The 15,536-nt window shown below is 37.5% G+C and overlaps 1 protein-coding gene across 2 annotated transcripts in view; it reads left to right on the top strand.

The window, feature by feature from the left end:
- vegfc (vascular endothelial growth factor c) overlaps nt 1-15,536 on the top strand; it is an 85,495-nt gene that overhangs the window by 57,343 nt on the left and 12,616 nt on the right. Inside the window, exons 5-6 of one of the 2 annotated variants that reach the window (XM_063475653.1) lie at nt 7,584-7,726; nt 12,702-13,017. In XM_063475653.1, coding sequence (XP_063331723.1) covers nt 7,584-7,726; nt 12,702-13,017 — 459 coding nt within the window. Of the gene's footprint in view, nt 1-7,583; nt 7,727-12,701; nt 13,018-15,536 lie in introns of those variants that run through there. The other variant, XM_063475654.1, reaches the window with a different exon arrangement.

Raw genomic sequence — 15,536 nt, 5'->3', positions numbered from 1 at the left:
CAGACTTCGAGGACAGCTACAAGTACCTGGGAATCCCACAGGCAAATGAGAACCACGGCAAGGCTGATAGGAAAGCTGCAACCACCAAATACTTGCAAAGAGTAAGGCAAGTCCTGAAGAGTCAGCTGAACGGGAAGAACGAGATCTGGGCAATCAACACCTACACCCTCCCGGTGATCAGATGGGATAATAAGATGAAGGCGCAGATTGTGTAAAGATGCCTCTGAGATGATCCAGCAGATAACAGTAAGGTGCAAGCAACCAGGGCATACATGGAATGTCATAATCAAGTGACCGCCATAGTATACAGGAACATTTATGCCGAGTATGGCCTGGAAGTCCCAAGGCCAAGGTGGGACATGCCCCCCAGAGTGCTGTAGAATGACTGAGCTAAGATCCTGTGGGAGTGTTGGATAAGCAGAAGAAGATAGCCATAGTAATAGATGTAGCTATACCAAGTGAAAGCAACATGAGAAAAAAGGAAAGCAAGAAGCTCGAGAAGTACCAAGGGCTGAAAGAAGAGCTTTATAAAATGTTATCTCAGATTGTATTTTGACAAGTCTTTGGGCTTGATGGTTTGGGTTATGCTCTGACATCCACTGTCAACTATGGGACCTTTTAAAGAAAGGTGTGTGCCTTTCCAAATCATGTCTCATTAACTGAATTTAGCACAGGTAGACTGAAATCAAGTTGTAGATGATCTGCGGAAACATAATGCTCAATTTTGAGGGTCATGGCAAAGACTGTTACCTATTTATGATATATTTTGTTTTTATTTGTAATAAATTTGAAAGAAATTCAAGCAAGCTTTTTCCACATTGTCATTATGGAGTATTCTGTGTAGAATATTGAATTGAAAATGCTTTGTGGATGCTGTAAAGCTGAAGCTGTCTGCTAAAACTAACTGAAAAAGCTGAAAAGTTGCAAAAAGTGTAAAAACTTTGCAGAAGCATAAGAACTTTGCATAATGTAATTACTTAGCAGAACTGCAATAACTTAAAAGAAACATGATACTTGGCAGATATACAATAACGTAGCAGAACTTAGTAAAAATATTGTAACTTAGCAGGAACATGGTAACTTCTCAGAAATACAAGAATTTAGGAGAAATACTATAAGATAACAGAAATACTATATTTAGCAAAAATACTTAAACATTGCAGAAATACTATGATTTAGGAAAATACTACAACATAGCAGAAATAGTCTGATTCAGCAGAAATAATGTGATTTAGCAGAAATGCTGCAATTTGGCACAAAAACTATGATTTGGCACAAAAACTATGATTTGGCAGAAATACTATTTAGCACAAATACTATGATTTGGCACAAATATTATAACATACCATGATTGAGCAGAAATATTATATTTAGTAAAAAACAACAAACTATAATTTAGTAGAAACACTATGATTTGGCAGAAATACTATGATATAGCTGAATTAATATGATTTAGAACAAATACTATGATTTAGCAGAATAGTAATAACTCACTTGGAAATATTAGAAAAGCAAAATGACCAGCTGAAAAAAGCTGAACATGGTTAAGTTCCCTCAAAACTAAGAAACTGTGAGAAATGGGCAGAAAAAAAACCAAAAAACAAAAACAAGAAAGAACAGCCAACAAATACACACAATTACAAATATGGACACATATGGAAATGCAAGTGCACGGAGACACACACACACAGGATCTCTGCCAGTCAACCAGTCTGAATATATTCAATTTGAATCCTACAATGAGATGCGGCCTAAAAACGGTCTCTCTCTCTCTCTCTCTCGCTCTCTCTCTCTCTCTCACACACACACACACACACACACACACACACACACACACACACAGGTGCTTATGTAAAGTTATTACAAGTTCAAAAACTTTTTCAAATACTGACATCAGCTTCTTCAGCTTTTTTCAGCTTTATATTTTCAACTGTATCTATGACAGTCAAACAGCCTGGATCTGCCCAATTTGAATCCACCAATCAGAGATGCTGCTTCTGTCTGCTTTGTCAGGCTGCGTAGTTGTTCCTGTCAATACAGCTGCACCCCTTGCTAACATAGACAGAGACATGGGCTTTCTGCAAAATATTTCTGACATGGAGCATTAACATAACATCTTAGCAAAAATATTGTGACTTAAGAGAGACATGATATTTTAACAGAAAAACTATGATTTGGCAGAAATACTATGATTTGGCAGAAATACTATATTTAGTAGAAATACTATATTTAGCAGAAATACTATGATTTTGCACAAATACTATAAAGTAGCAGAAATACTATGATTTAGAAAAAACGCTATGATTTACCATAAATACTAAAAAAATACCCGAAATACTATGTGATAGCAGAAATACTATGATTTAGCAGAATAGTAATAACTTAAGTAGAAATATTGTAAAACCAATATTACCAGCTTAACAAGGTGAATTTTCCTCAAATCTACTTATTGTTTAACTAAAACAAATTTTCACAAACAAGAAAGAACAGCCAGCAGATACGCAAAATTAGAGCTATGGGCACATATGGAAATACATGCACAGAGAGACACACACACATACAGGATCTATGCCAGTCAACCAGTCTGAATATATTTAATTTGAATCCACTAATGAGATGCGGCCTAAAAACGGTCTCTCTCTCTCTCTCTCTCTCTCTCTCACTCACACACACACACACACACACACACACACACAGAGAGAGCAGTAAGTGAACAGGGGCTGTTAATAGTGTTTCTTCTAAGTTTCCATGTCAATCAAACAGCCTGGAGCTGCTCAATTTGAATCCACCAATCAGAGAGGCTGCCTGTTTCCCGCTTAAACAGCTGCACCTGGTGCAGCCCTTTACACACACAGGCACAGAGAGAGACAGGCTTTTTGCAGTCTATTTTTCATATTGAGGACTCCCCTCGAACAAATGGCCATAATTTCCTAAGAGTAGGAGCTAGAATGCTCATTCTTAGACCGTTTTGTTCAGACGAGATGGGGGAATCTTCAAATGTTGACCATTTACAATTAAAATATGAATTATTAAAGATATATGACTTGTAATGTACCATAAGTTAGTAGATGCGAAGCAAAAACTGCCTTGACTTGCCCTCAAACAACGTTTTGTAAATCTAAATTTATATGGAGCATCAATATCATTCTTTCACCGTAAGATACAGCAGGCTTTGGTGAACAATCATGGAAATTTTCAGGTCTCTGTGGAAATCCATCAAAAAGATATGACAAGAGAAAAAAGTGCCTTTATTTCCAGAGTTTCAAATCTGAAGAAATCTGAGAGGAGTACAGATTTCCTACCCTCAAACAAACGTAATTCATGGCCAAACGGTAAAAGGTGAATAAAAAATTCCTGAATTGTGAGCGTCAGGAGTGTCTGAAGATATATTGGCACAAGCCTCATGTCTTAACTTTGCTTCGTTAAGGAGATATGACGATTCGAAAATGCGTCTCATTAGAGAATTCCAGCGCTGATTTTGAACAAACCCTCCACTGAGTTTCTATGGAGAGTTTTCAGACTTTGTGTTGCTCTGAGGAGATTTGCAAAAAATCTGTAACTCCCACAACAATGATAGTGAGATTTCTTGAAAGCCAGCAAAAATACCTACGTTTTGATGTATAATTTGTGGGGGTTGAGTGAAAATTGAGTGAGTAGCAAGCAGTTGTTTGGACATGAAGAGAAGATTCAGAAAGGTCCAATGGCCCACTCTAGGCCACCTGCATAGCAACCATAGCAACGCATGTACTTTCTGAAAAATCACAATGATGCAACTGAAAACTTAAAGAGTGATAAGATTAAAATGGTAGAAAATATGAAAAAGCTGAATTACACATAAATAGTCCAACAGTTTGACAACATTTCAAAGTTTGAGTGGTGTTTCTACGAGAAAGTATGAGGAAGTAGTGAAGTTTCAAAAACAAGCAAGTTTTAGCAGAATAGTGGAAGTTTGCCATTCATTTCAATGGGACAAAAAAAGGAAAAAAGCGTAATATTTTAAAAAAGTATAATAGTAATAAGTACCAAAAGATATAGCTAGAATGAGCAGAAATAGCAGAATATTGTGAAATTTGAATGGTGAAAATCGGACAAAAACTGTGGAAGTAGTTAAAGTCCAAAAAACGTACGGAAGCAACTAGAACTAGAAAAATTTGCATTTCCTGCGAAAATGCTGTGTGGATGCCTTAACGCTGAAGCTGTCTGCTGAAAAGCTGAAAAAGATGAAAAGTTGGAAAAAGTTGTATGGTGGTGGGAAAAAAAAAGGTCACCTTGAGCAGGATTTGAACCTGGCCCTCCTAGTCTAATGGCAGCTACTCATTTCCCTGAGCCAAAGTCATTCTTACAAAGAAGAGGCGGAGAGACGGACAATTCTGCTGAAATTAGCAGAAGCTGCTGAGAATTGTGCTGATGAGAGGTGAAAAGGCTGAAAATTTTGCAGAAAAGAGGTGAATCAGCAGAATGTCTGCAGAAAAGAGGCAAAGAAGCAGAAACTTGCACTGAAAAGAGATGAATCAGCAGAGTTTCTGCTGAAAAGAGTTTTTTTTCTGAAAACAGTCAAAAAAGCTGGAATTTGTGCTGAAAAGGGGTGAAAAAAATGAAAATTTTGCTGAAAAGGGGTGAAGAAGCTAAAGTATAGCAAATCAAAGTATGTGTGCCAAAACATAGTGTTTCTGCCATATTGTGGTACTACTACATTACAACATGAATACGGATTAAAGATGAAAGAAAATGGCAACAAATTCCTCCACTACAAACCAGTCTGATACCACTTCTTTGCAGTGTTCACGTTTATTAAGGCACTACCCAAAAGGCGCCACAGGAGGGCACTCCAACACAAGAGATGACCTTTGTACACTGATGCACTTAGTAACAGTCAGCCTCCTACTTAGCCACTACATAATACAGCGGAAATACAGTAGCAGAAATACAATGTTTTTGCAGAAACACTGTAATTTCACTCAAATACTATGAAATATCTGTAATACTATGATTTGGCAGAAATACTATAACTTAGAAGTAATACTATAACAAAAGGGATTCCTCAAAATACTATGAAATTGCAGTAATTCTATGATTTGGCAGAAATACTGTACATCGTACAAATACTATATTTTGATTTGAGCTCTATGATTTGAAAAAGATGAAAGCATTGAAAAAGGTGAAAAGGCTGAAGATTTTGCAGAAAAGAGATGAATCAGCAGAATTTCTGCAGAAAAGAGGCAAAGAAGCAGAACGTTGCGCTGACAAGAGTTGAATGAGCAGAATTTCTGCTGAAAAGAGGCAGAAGAACCTGGTTCTGCTCAAATTCACCAATCAGAGGTACTGGCTCTATGTGCTTTATCAGGCTGTTTACTTGTATGTATTTCTGCCATGTGGTGTTGACAAGAATCTGAGGTCCATATTAGAAAAGCTGCTAAAATCATAAAACTTTGCAGAATTGTAATAAATTATCAACATAAATTACAGGTCTGTGATAGTGTATAAATTTGTAGTGAAAAAAAAACATGTGGCCCAAGGTGGGATTGAACCCACGACCTTTGAGCTGCAGAGCCGTGTCATTACTGATTGCGCCACCTGGAAAGGGGGCGGGCGTCTGAAAGACAGAGACTTGACCAGTCAGAAAATAGATCGCAGTGAGAGGCGAAAAGCGCCGTTTTTTGGAGTTACAAAACGTCGTGTGATTTTCAGCGACAATCATGCCAAAATGGAAGGAGGACCAGGTAAGAAAAAGGCAATCTATGACTGTGGGGAAGCTGGCTCAGAATCTGATGCGATAGCTTGATCCAAAAAATATAATGGTCCTTTATTCCAAAGTATCTGGGTGTGAGCAGTGGAAATGACTGGTGGGGTTTTTGTTAAATATTATTGCTTTAGATCTAGAGAACTTCCAAAGCCCTCACATCAGTAGTTTCTGTTTCTTTGGGAGATGACTTAAAGCCTAGAACACTAAAACTGTTTGTTTTCTTAACCGTAACCCTGGGTCCATTGTGGAATGTGGTTAGTTATGCATAACTCAGGACATTTACTGCTAAGTTGTTCAACAGAATACATGGTCCAAAAACAGAAAGCAAAGCCAGGAAAACATCACTAGGAAACACTAGAAAGCACATAGCAATGTGGGGCAACTTCACAATGGAGAAGGGGAGACTCAGACAATAAATACAATAAGTAATGAAGCCAGGGAAAATAAGTAAGGAACACAATGAAAACATAATACAAATGATGAGACAAGGTAAGTAGAACATAATATAAAACACAGATGAAAAGACACACACAAACAAACACAGGAACTAACAAACAGAGATGGCAAGCTTAACCATGTAAACGCGACACAAAAAGGCACAACAGGAAGATTAAAAAAGCAAAAGAGTCTACAAAATAAACCAAAGGCAGAATGCTCATGAACATAGCTAGAAACTGAAACAAATGAAACAACTGAAGTAAGAATCAAGATACTTAAATCTGGTAAACGATGATAAACAAGAGTAAACAATATTGATCAAACTAAGAACCAAAAGAGTGTTAAATAATAGCAAGAAGTGAAAGTCCATAAAAGAAAAAAATGTTGTCTTTTATGCCTGCACTGTACATACAGTGTTGCTGGGTCTTTTTGGACTATGAGTTGGCTAATTTTTGTTATGTTATCAGTTTTAGGGTAAACTTAGGTGTGAGGGCAGCTTAGTAAATTTTGTTGTATTAGGGTTAGGGTTTTTTTTTTTTTTTTTTTTGCATGCAGTGACGATTTATTTATTTATAAAACTTATCAAATCACTTTGTCTAAAACCCTGGACCATGACACAGATTAATTACAGCTGGCTGACTACAGGCCACAAACTGATGGCCGGACATTCTCCTTCAAGTCGTACAGGTCCTGAAGCAGCAAAGCAGCCCCAGATCATTAGACTATTAGCACAATATTTGACTTTTTTACATAAGGTCAGGTAGGTTTGTATAGATTTTTCCCTTCATAAATCAATTCATCATTTACAAACTGTATTTCATATTTACTTGGGTTATCTCAATCTAATAGAAAGATGTTTTTGGTGATCTTACACATTTATTACAGTGATAAATATACAAATACTTTTTCCCAGCACTGAAAAAGCATAAACCATCTATTAGGAGGAATGCATTTGTTATAATAATTAAATCCATGACGTTTCCATCATAATCTGTCTCTTCCTTGTCCATATATACACATAATGTGTGTCCAAATTATTATTTTCCTCTTGACCAATTACCCAGACTTGGGAGAACAAATAAACAAAGGCACTCTCATTGCAAATGTTTTAGGACTGGTCATCACTGATGATCATATAAAATACATAAGGTTGAATTAAATCATTTAATATATTCAGGAAAATTAAATTCAGGATTTTCTTGCATATTGCTAGCACAAAGATGCAGAAAGACCTTGCACAATGGTTTGTGTGATGGGCTTTTCTCTTGATGCTGCATTTTGCTGCATTCTGAGTGAACCAGTGAGCACATCTATACTGCCTAACACAGAAAAAAGGAAACAAAATTTCAGAACATGTGGATTAACTAAGTATTATCAATCTTTTTGTCTCCGTCTATTGAAGGTGTCCATTAGCCAACAGGACGTGTCCTCTTGGTCAGACCTGGAGCAACAGGCAATGTAGGTGCATCAGTATCACTGCCAGTATGCATGTCAATCCTCTTCCTCCACTAGTGTTCCCTACAAAGCCCTCCCAGCAGCACACTGGTGAGTGTATCTTTTTTTCATTTTTTAAGAAAATACTGCAAAGTTACAGTTGGTTATTTTACCCAAACAATTTTGAAAAAAAAAACCCAAAACAAAACAAAAGAGAGTAAGAAAAACAACAATTATAGCTGGTGACAGGCATGCAGTAGGCATAAGAGCAAGAAATTATCATCTGCTTCCACAAAGTTAAATCTGCAGTACTAAGCAGTGTTAATGGTACTGTGTGGTTCTTACTTTTGCATGTCATTGCACTACCTAAAACCAAACCTCATCACCTAATTCATGTGAAATTAAAGTACTCTAATTAAATCAACTACTGTTCAACAGTCCAGCCTAGAAGTAATAAATGCATGAACTAGTTTTTCATTATGGCTCTGAAGAGAATGTTTCTAATTTTAGAGATATGCATATTTGTTGTGTACATTGAAGGACATATGCTGGTCAAAAAAGACCGTAATGCCATCCAGAGTAAGGATCTAGTTAGAGACCATGTTTTTAAAATGCTTAGTACCAAGTACAATAACCTAATTTTTATCTGAATTTAGAATTAGGAAATTAGAGGTCATCCAGGTCTTTATGTCTTTAACATGTTCCTACAGTAAAACTAATTGTTGTGAGTCATCTGGCATCATGGATAGATAAAGCCTTGTTAGCCTTGTTGTAGCCTTGTTCAAAAGGCTACAAGAGCTACATGCCCACAGAGGCTTAAGGGTATTTTCAAAAGTACAGCATGAACTGTCTAGGAATTACAGTTATTTACACATTGTTCCCATTTTTAAAGGTTTTTAAAGGTTATTGATTCTTGGATGAAAATCTTTTTCATTCATTGTTTGACTGAAGTCTACAACCCTGTGCCATCACAAATGCGTATCTCCTCCGTTGAGATACTCTGCCAGGACTTTAAGATGAGATAGAAAATAATTCATTTATCAAATATTTGGGAAATTCTTTTGTCACAATAATAAAAGTGTTGTAAAGCATTATATGATAAATATATTGTAAAAAACTATTGAACATGATCTCAAAGAATCTGTCCTTGAGGAAACAGAGCCAGAACCTTTGGAAACATCTCCAAAGGTTTCCAGTTTGCAGCCAACAACAAAGTCTTCCTGATCAGTTTGTTTACTTTGTGGTATCACCAGCTCTGGTGTTGCTCCCACAGGACACCTCAGCCAAGTCGTCTGTGTAACCTAGTGTAATTTCTGCGTCTCTCTGCCCAACATTCTCTGTGCCATTTCTGCTCTTCATCCCGTGTTTGTATGATTTTAGGTTTGTTCTTTAGCTGTTCCCAGTTTAGGTTATGTTTTAGTTTTGCCCTCGCTTTTGTTGTGTTCACCTTCTGCAATAAAGCTCACTCGCATCACAGCCAGTGCCAGCAGTTTGGGTCCTTCCTTCACTACACCACACGACTGCTGCCACAGCCGTGACAATAGTTGTTTCTGTGTGGCATCTACTTGAGTTACGGAGTGAATTTGTATCTGAACGTCAGTCTTGGGACTTTTTCTGAAAGCCAGGTCTCAGTGAAAATTAGAGCTCTCTTATTTCTCGTTGTGTTGTAATCCTGGCTCTTAGCTTGTCCAGTTTATTTTGCGGAGACCTAGAAAAAGGCTTTGGACCCCACTGGGTAGTACTCAACACTATGGCAGACTGCAAAGGCCTGGCAGTGTCTCAATGGAGGAGATGCTGCATTTGTGATGGCACAGGGTTGTAGACTTCAGCCAAACAATAAGTGAAATAGATTTTCATCCAAGCATCAATAACAATCCTTACATTGAACAATATGTTGTCCAGTGACTGTTGAACCTTTAAAAATGGGAACAATATGTAAATACAGCTGTAATATCTAAACAGTTCATGCAGTACTTTTGAAAATACCTATTGAAAGCATGTATTTTAATCACATAATAATTGTACAGAGTGTACAGAGCAAAATTACAAAAGTGGTGTCACTGACAAAACACTACATGTACAACAAGACATGCAAATTCAACTGAGACAAAAAAAATCAACAAAGTCAATAAACTGAAAAAAGGACAAATTAGCAGTTTCTATGAGACCAGTTGCAAAGTTCTACAATCGAAAAGACAAGTTTTATTTTCATCTGCAGCCAGGTTCATGGCAGAAAGCTAGGCTTTATAGTGCAGGTAAACTACAACACCAAAATTCCTATACAACCTCTTTCATGTCATGTAGGTTATTGTGAGTTGACTGTATTGTAGCCTTGTTTAGAAATCTAATGACTATAATGAAGCCTGTGGGCTGTGAAATATTATTGTTGGTATTTAAGGTTAGAGTAGAGAGATTCAATTAGATTAGATAAAACTATTACAGGAAATTCAGAGTAACCTCACATGATAACACTATTCACTCATAATAATGAGTATGTCTTTTTTATGTATGTGTGCAGAGTGTATTTGCCAGTGACTGTCACAATGAATTAAAACTAAGACTGTCAGCCAAACCACAATGCAGCAGCATAATGTGATTATGCGTAATAACATGTTTTTTACATGTTTCTTTAGAAATATTATGCAAATACTTTACAAGCCTCTTTCAGTATTAAATAAAATCCCCCAACCCAAATCAAACACCCTCTCTTGGCTCTTTTTTGTAATATATTAATGGTTTAACTTTGTAAACCAGTGTTCTGGAACAGTTTCCAACTGCTTCTTGACAAAATGAGTTTGCTAAGTCACAACATATGAAGCAGTGGGCTGGACTGTACATTTAGGCATTTTGAAAAAGCTGTAGGGTCTATATCAAGAGTTTGCATGTTATTCTTGTTTAGAATTGTGAAATATATATAGATAGACAACCATTCATACTCACACCTAGAGGCAAGTTTAGAATCACCAATTACCCTTCCCCACCTAAAGCACATGGCTTCAGGAGGAAGCTGGACAACCCATACAAACACAGGGAGAAAGCCCACACTGAAAGGCCCCAACCAGATGGTGGATTTGAACCAATGACCTTTTTGCTATGAGGAAACAGTCCTAACCACCATGCCACTCCTAGCTGACTTATTGTTCTCAAAAACTATTTCCCTTATATGATGTGAAATTTGTACAATCAGATAATCAGTTCATTTTGAATTATTTTATTATTGCCTTAAATATGTTGTCATTGTTATTAATACCTACCATCTATCTTCAGTCAGATACATACACAGTGTAATTCAGTTCAAATAAAATGTTTTTTATATAGTGCCAAATCACAACAACAGTCATCTCAAGGTGCTTTATACTGTATAGTAAAGTGCTCTAATAGGATGGTATGGTACTATAAGGTTAAGGGGCCTGATTGTTTTAAGACCTTGTATGTGAGGAGCAGAATGTTCAATTTGTTAAATAATTAACTTCGGTCTGTGAGGAGGACTCACCATTTACATGAACAAATTGGAGTCTATTAGGATAGATGTGATTCAAACCACCGCAGCTCAGTACCTTTAATTCCTAGTGTATGCTCTAATCTTTGTAATAAAATATTATGGTCAGCAGTATAGAACACTGCACTGAGGTCAGGTGAAGCACAGAGATGAGTCCACAGAGGCCATAAACAGATCATTTGTAACTTTCACTAACGCTGTCTCTGTACTGTGATGAGTTCTGAAACCTGACTGAAACTGCAAATAAACCACTTTTCTGCAGGTAATGAGTTAGCTATTTTAGAGTCTATGTGTTGACCTATAATTAGCTTAGATGGTTTTTAAGCAATGGTTTAATTACTGCAGCTTTTTTTCATGTAGAGTAGCAAACTCATTTTCCAGGTTAAATGAAGATTTTCTAAATTAGTGAGACACCCTTTCCTCTCTAGCTTATAGTTCATCTGCTTTAAGGTGTATGTTTGAGAGTTATACTAGAGAGTCAAGTACTTTTGATTTTTTAAGAGGTGTCACAGTATTCAGAGTCATACGCAATGACATGTAATACTATTAACAAAATAATCAACCTCGATGGGAGCACAGTTCAGGTAGTTGCTCTTCAGTGTGTTGTCCCATGTGATGAAAAAGCTTTTGTCCCATTTCTGATTTGATAGTTTTTTGCATATTTATCACATTTAAATCATCATTAAACACAATTTATTGTTTGATGCATGCTCAATCATCCAGGTACGGTAAGTAAATCTCCAAAAGTTGATTCTGTTCAGTGGGAGAAATGTTTCGTCACTCATCCAAGTGTCTTCTTCAGTCTCAGCTGACTGCAGGTTTGCCCAATCTTGTAAACAGTACATTTGCATTACGACTGAAACTAGCACCACTGAAGGAACAATGGGCTGGGAAGTCAGTTCCTTCATCATTATGCAAATTCTCATGACCATTGATCAAAGACCACTGATCAATGGCCATGAGTACCATTCACACAGAGAGTTGGGGAATGGCTGCAATCACAGCATTGTAAGATGGCGAAAGATGTACCCTTAAGCCCCCTCCTCGATTCAGAGATGGTTTTTCCCTTTTCACGTAAATGGACAACCGCTGCCTAAGAGAAAACCTGTAGTGATCCCGTATGTGTCAGGAGTATCGGAACAGTTGAGACGCATTTTTTCTAAACACCGGGTCTCTGTGGCTTTTAAACCCCAAAACACGCTGTGCCAAAAATTGGTCCACCCCAAGAATCGGGTCCCCCGACACAAACAGAGTAACATAGTGTACGCTGTTAAGTGCCAGGAGGATTGCCAGGATTTATAGATCAGGGAAACCAAACAACCTCTGGCGAAGAAGATGGCACAACACAGAAGAGCTACCTTGTCAGGCCAGGACTCTGCAGTGTATTTAATGGAAATCTATTAATGAAAAAAAAAATTTATTCAATCTATTCTATTCTACCTGGATCCGTGTGAGAAAGTAATTCTGCTCTGTACCAGAAAATCCTGAAGTAGAATGTTTGGCCATCAGTTTGTGCTGATCTATGTAGTTCATGCTAAGTTTAAGTAACCAACTTCATCAGTGTCTCTCTTTCTTCCAACTCTACAGACATATTCTCAGCAGATTTATGTGGCCCCAATAAGAAACTGGACGTGGAAAGTTGTCAGTGTGTGTGCCACCAAACTCAAGACTGTGGTCCTAACCATCACTTGAATCGCAATACCTGCCAGTGTGTTTGCAACTTGCCACCTAGCCTATCCTGCCCACAGAACCATGTATTCAACAAGGAGACCTGTCAGTGCACATGCAGCAAGACATGCCCAAGACATCAGCCTCTCAACAAGGCAAAGTGCTCCTGTGAATGCAATGAGTCGCCAAATAAGTGCTTCCTGAAAGGAAGGAGGTTCCACCAAGCCACATGCAGGTAAGGAAAGATGTGAGAAGTTCACTACCTTCCATCTGCTGTTTACTCATTTAAAATAACATTGTTGGCAAGAATAATGGGATTGGAATAAATAGAACCTTGTCTTCAATCAACAGCGTGAATATTAAATCTAAGCTTATACATAACCGATTAGATACACCAAAGACTGTTATCAGCCACGTTAAATCAACGTCTTTTAAAATTTTAGATGCATAGATTTGACTAAAAGAGATCACTAAATGCAAAATATGCAAAAACTGAGGTGAAATAGATCACTTTGTAAAGGTTTATAAAGCAATTATAAGCCTACAGGTTTTCCTAGATCAACATTCAGAGACTTTATATACATTTGGATAAGATTTATGTTCAGATAACCTAACAGTATGACAGAAAGCTCTTTTACATGAGGCATAAACCAAACACAGATGTCCAAAAATAGGATATTGTACCTATGGTCGAGGCTTGAGGTAGCAGTATAAGTTGGAATGATTTATTGCTTCAGGGACGGGTGATGCACACTGAAGAAGAAACCAACAGGGATCAAAAGAACTTCAAAGAAAACATCAGGTTATTAGTTTTGATGCATGGTCAATAAACTAGGGAAGGATTTCCTAGAAAGTTGTTTTTGTTGTTCTGGATGCAGTGTTTTCAATTTGATTCAATTCAGTTTTATTTATATAGTGCCAAATCACAAAAAATCATCTGCATTTTCAGTAGGAAAAATGCCTGGATTTATACATGGTCCAGATGCACAATGACTAAAACTAGGATCACTAGCTAACAATGAGTTTCAAGCTCACTTTCATTATTATTAATATGACCATTGATCAATGACCATGAGTACTATTCACAGAGAGTTAGATAATGGCTACAATAAATTTATTTTCCATAAATGATCAAAAGTAAAAGTACTTATTTTCTATGTTTATTATTTTGCAGCAAGGTGTTACCATCAGTGTTATATGGATTAATATTACTGTTTCGGATGTTTAGATTGAGTTTATTTTAAGCACTTAATACTTGATTTAATCGACAGCATTGCATCATATTTTATAAAATCATAAGTTTTATAGTGGCTGTGTCATGGTCCTGAGTCTGGGGACCCAGTGTTTATGACAGTTTCTGATTTTGAATAATCTTTGATTTGGTGTCATTTTTGGTACGGTCATTTGTATTTCGAGGTTCCTTAGTTATGCCCCGGTTATATTTGTTAGTTTTGTTACTGTGCCTCCCCTGTGTTCCATGTGTCATGTCAAGTTAGTTGTGTTCTCATGTCTGTTCTTCACCGATCACAGTGTCAAGTTTGCGTCTTAGTCTGTGTCTCATGTTTCCTGTTTTATTTTGATAGAGCTGTGTCCTGTGTTAGTGTATTGCTTCTTCCCTGTCTCGTTATGTCAGATTAGGCCCAGCTGTGTTACCCTGTTGTCTAAGGAGCTTGGAAAGAAAACCGTTTGGACTTCTTTAAGTTGCTTGAAGACGTTTCACCTCTCATCCGAGAAGCTTCTTCAGTTCTAGGTTCAAATGGTGGAGAGTCCCAGATTTAAGCCCTGTGGGATAATCCCCCTGAGAGGGACAATGATCCTCTACCTAATCACATGAGCCAAGGTGTGAAAACGGGTGTAGGTCACAATCAGCCAAGGTTTCAGGTGAGCTCATTGTGAAACCTAGCCCCACCCTATCATGTGATTTCCTGAGGTCAGATGGCCCAGGATGTGAGTGGGCATTAAGGAGTCTGGGAAGGATCTCAAAACTGGATTATAGATGGCAGACAGCTGGTGTCGTAAACCACTGCCTCTGTTCAAACATGGTCGCTCACAGTGGACATAAATGGCTTCTTTCACTCCTCTTTCAAACCATCTGTCCTCTCTGTCCAAAATGTGAATATTGGCATCCTCGAAAGCGTGACCTTTGTCCTTTAGATGCAGATGGACTGAGTTTTGTCCCGTGGAGGTGGCTCGTCTGTGTCTACATTGTTAAGCTTGTGTTTAGAAACTTAACAATGTAGTGTATGCTGTACAGTGCAGCGAGGAATGCCCAGACCTCTACATTGGCGAGACCAAACAGCCACTTCATAAACGCATGGCACAACATAGAAGAGCTTGATATTTAAAAAGTATAATAATTATAGTTATAAAAGAAAATCCCATTATTAAAAGGCTTTACCACAATGTGGCATGTTAAACTGGTAACATCTACAATAGTATTCAAAATTGATTAAGAACTGAAGTTGGGATATTAGAATAATGGCTTCTGGTACGATAGTCTCCCAGGCTATCACATACAAGCTGCTGACACTTAGTTTGAGCACCTCCAGACATTATTGACTGGAGTATTAGAATGCCTCCCCCATACAGATTTGAGGTGCTCTGTAATCAAGCAGATTTATTCCTGATTCCAGAGACGTTAACCAAATGCGGCCACAACATAATAAATAATTTAAAGGATGGATGGAAACAGCCATTAGTGCTGTTAGAATGCAATAATAAAAGCTCTCTTTTCTATTTTCTGGCCAGTGTTTT

The sequence above is a fragment of the Pelmatolapia mariae genome, linkage group LG6 (genome assembly GCF_036321145.2).
Source record: "Pelmatolapia mariae isolate MD_Pm_ZW linkage group LG6, Pm_UMD_F_2, whole genome shotgun sequence".
Lineage (NCBI taxonomy): Eukaryota > Metazoa > Chordata > Actinopteri > Cichliformes > Cichlidae > Pelmatolapia > Pelmatolapia mariae.
This window is presented reverse-complemented; position numbering and strand designations above follow the sequence as displayed.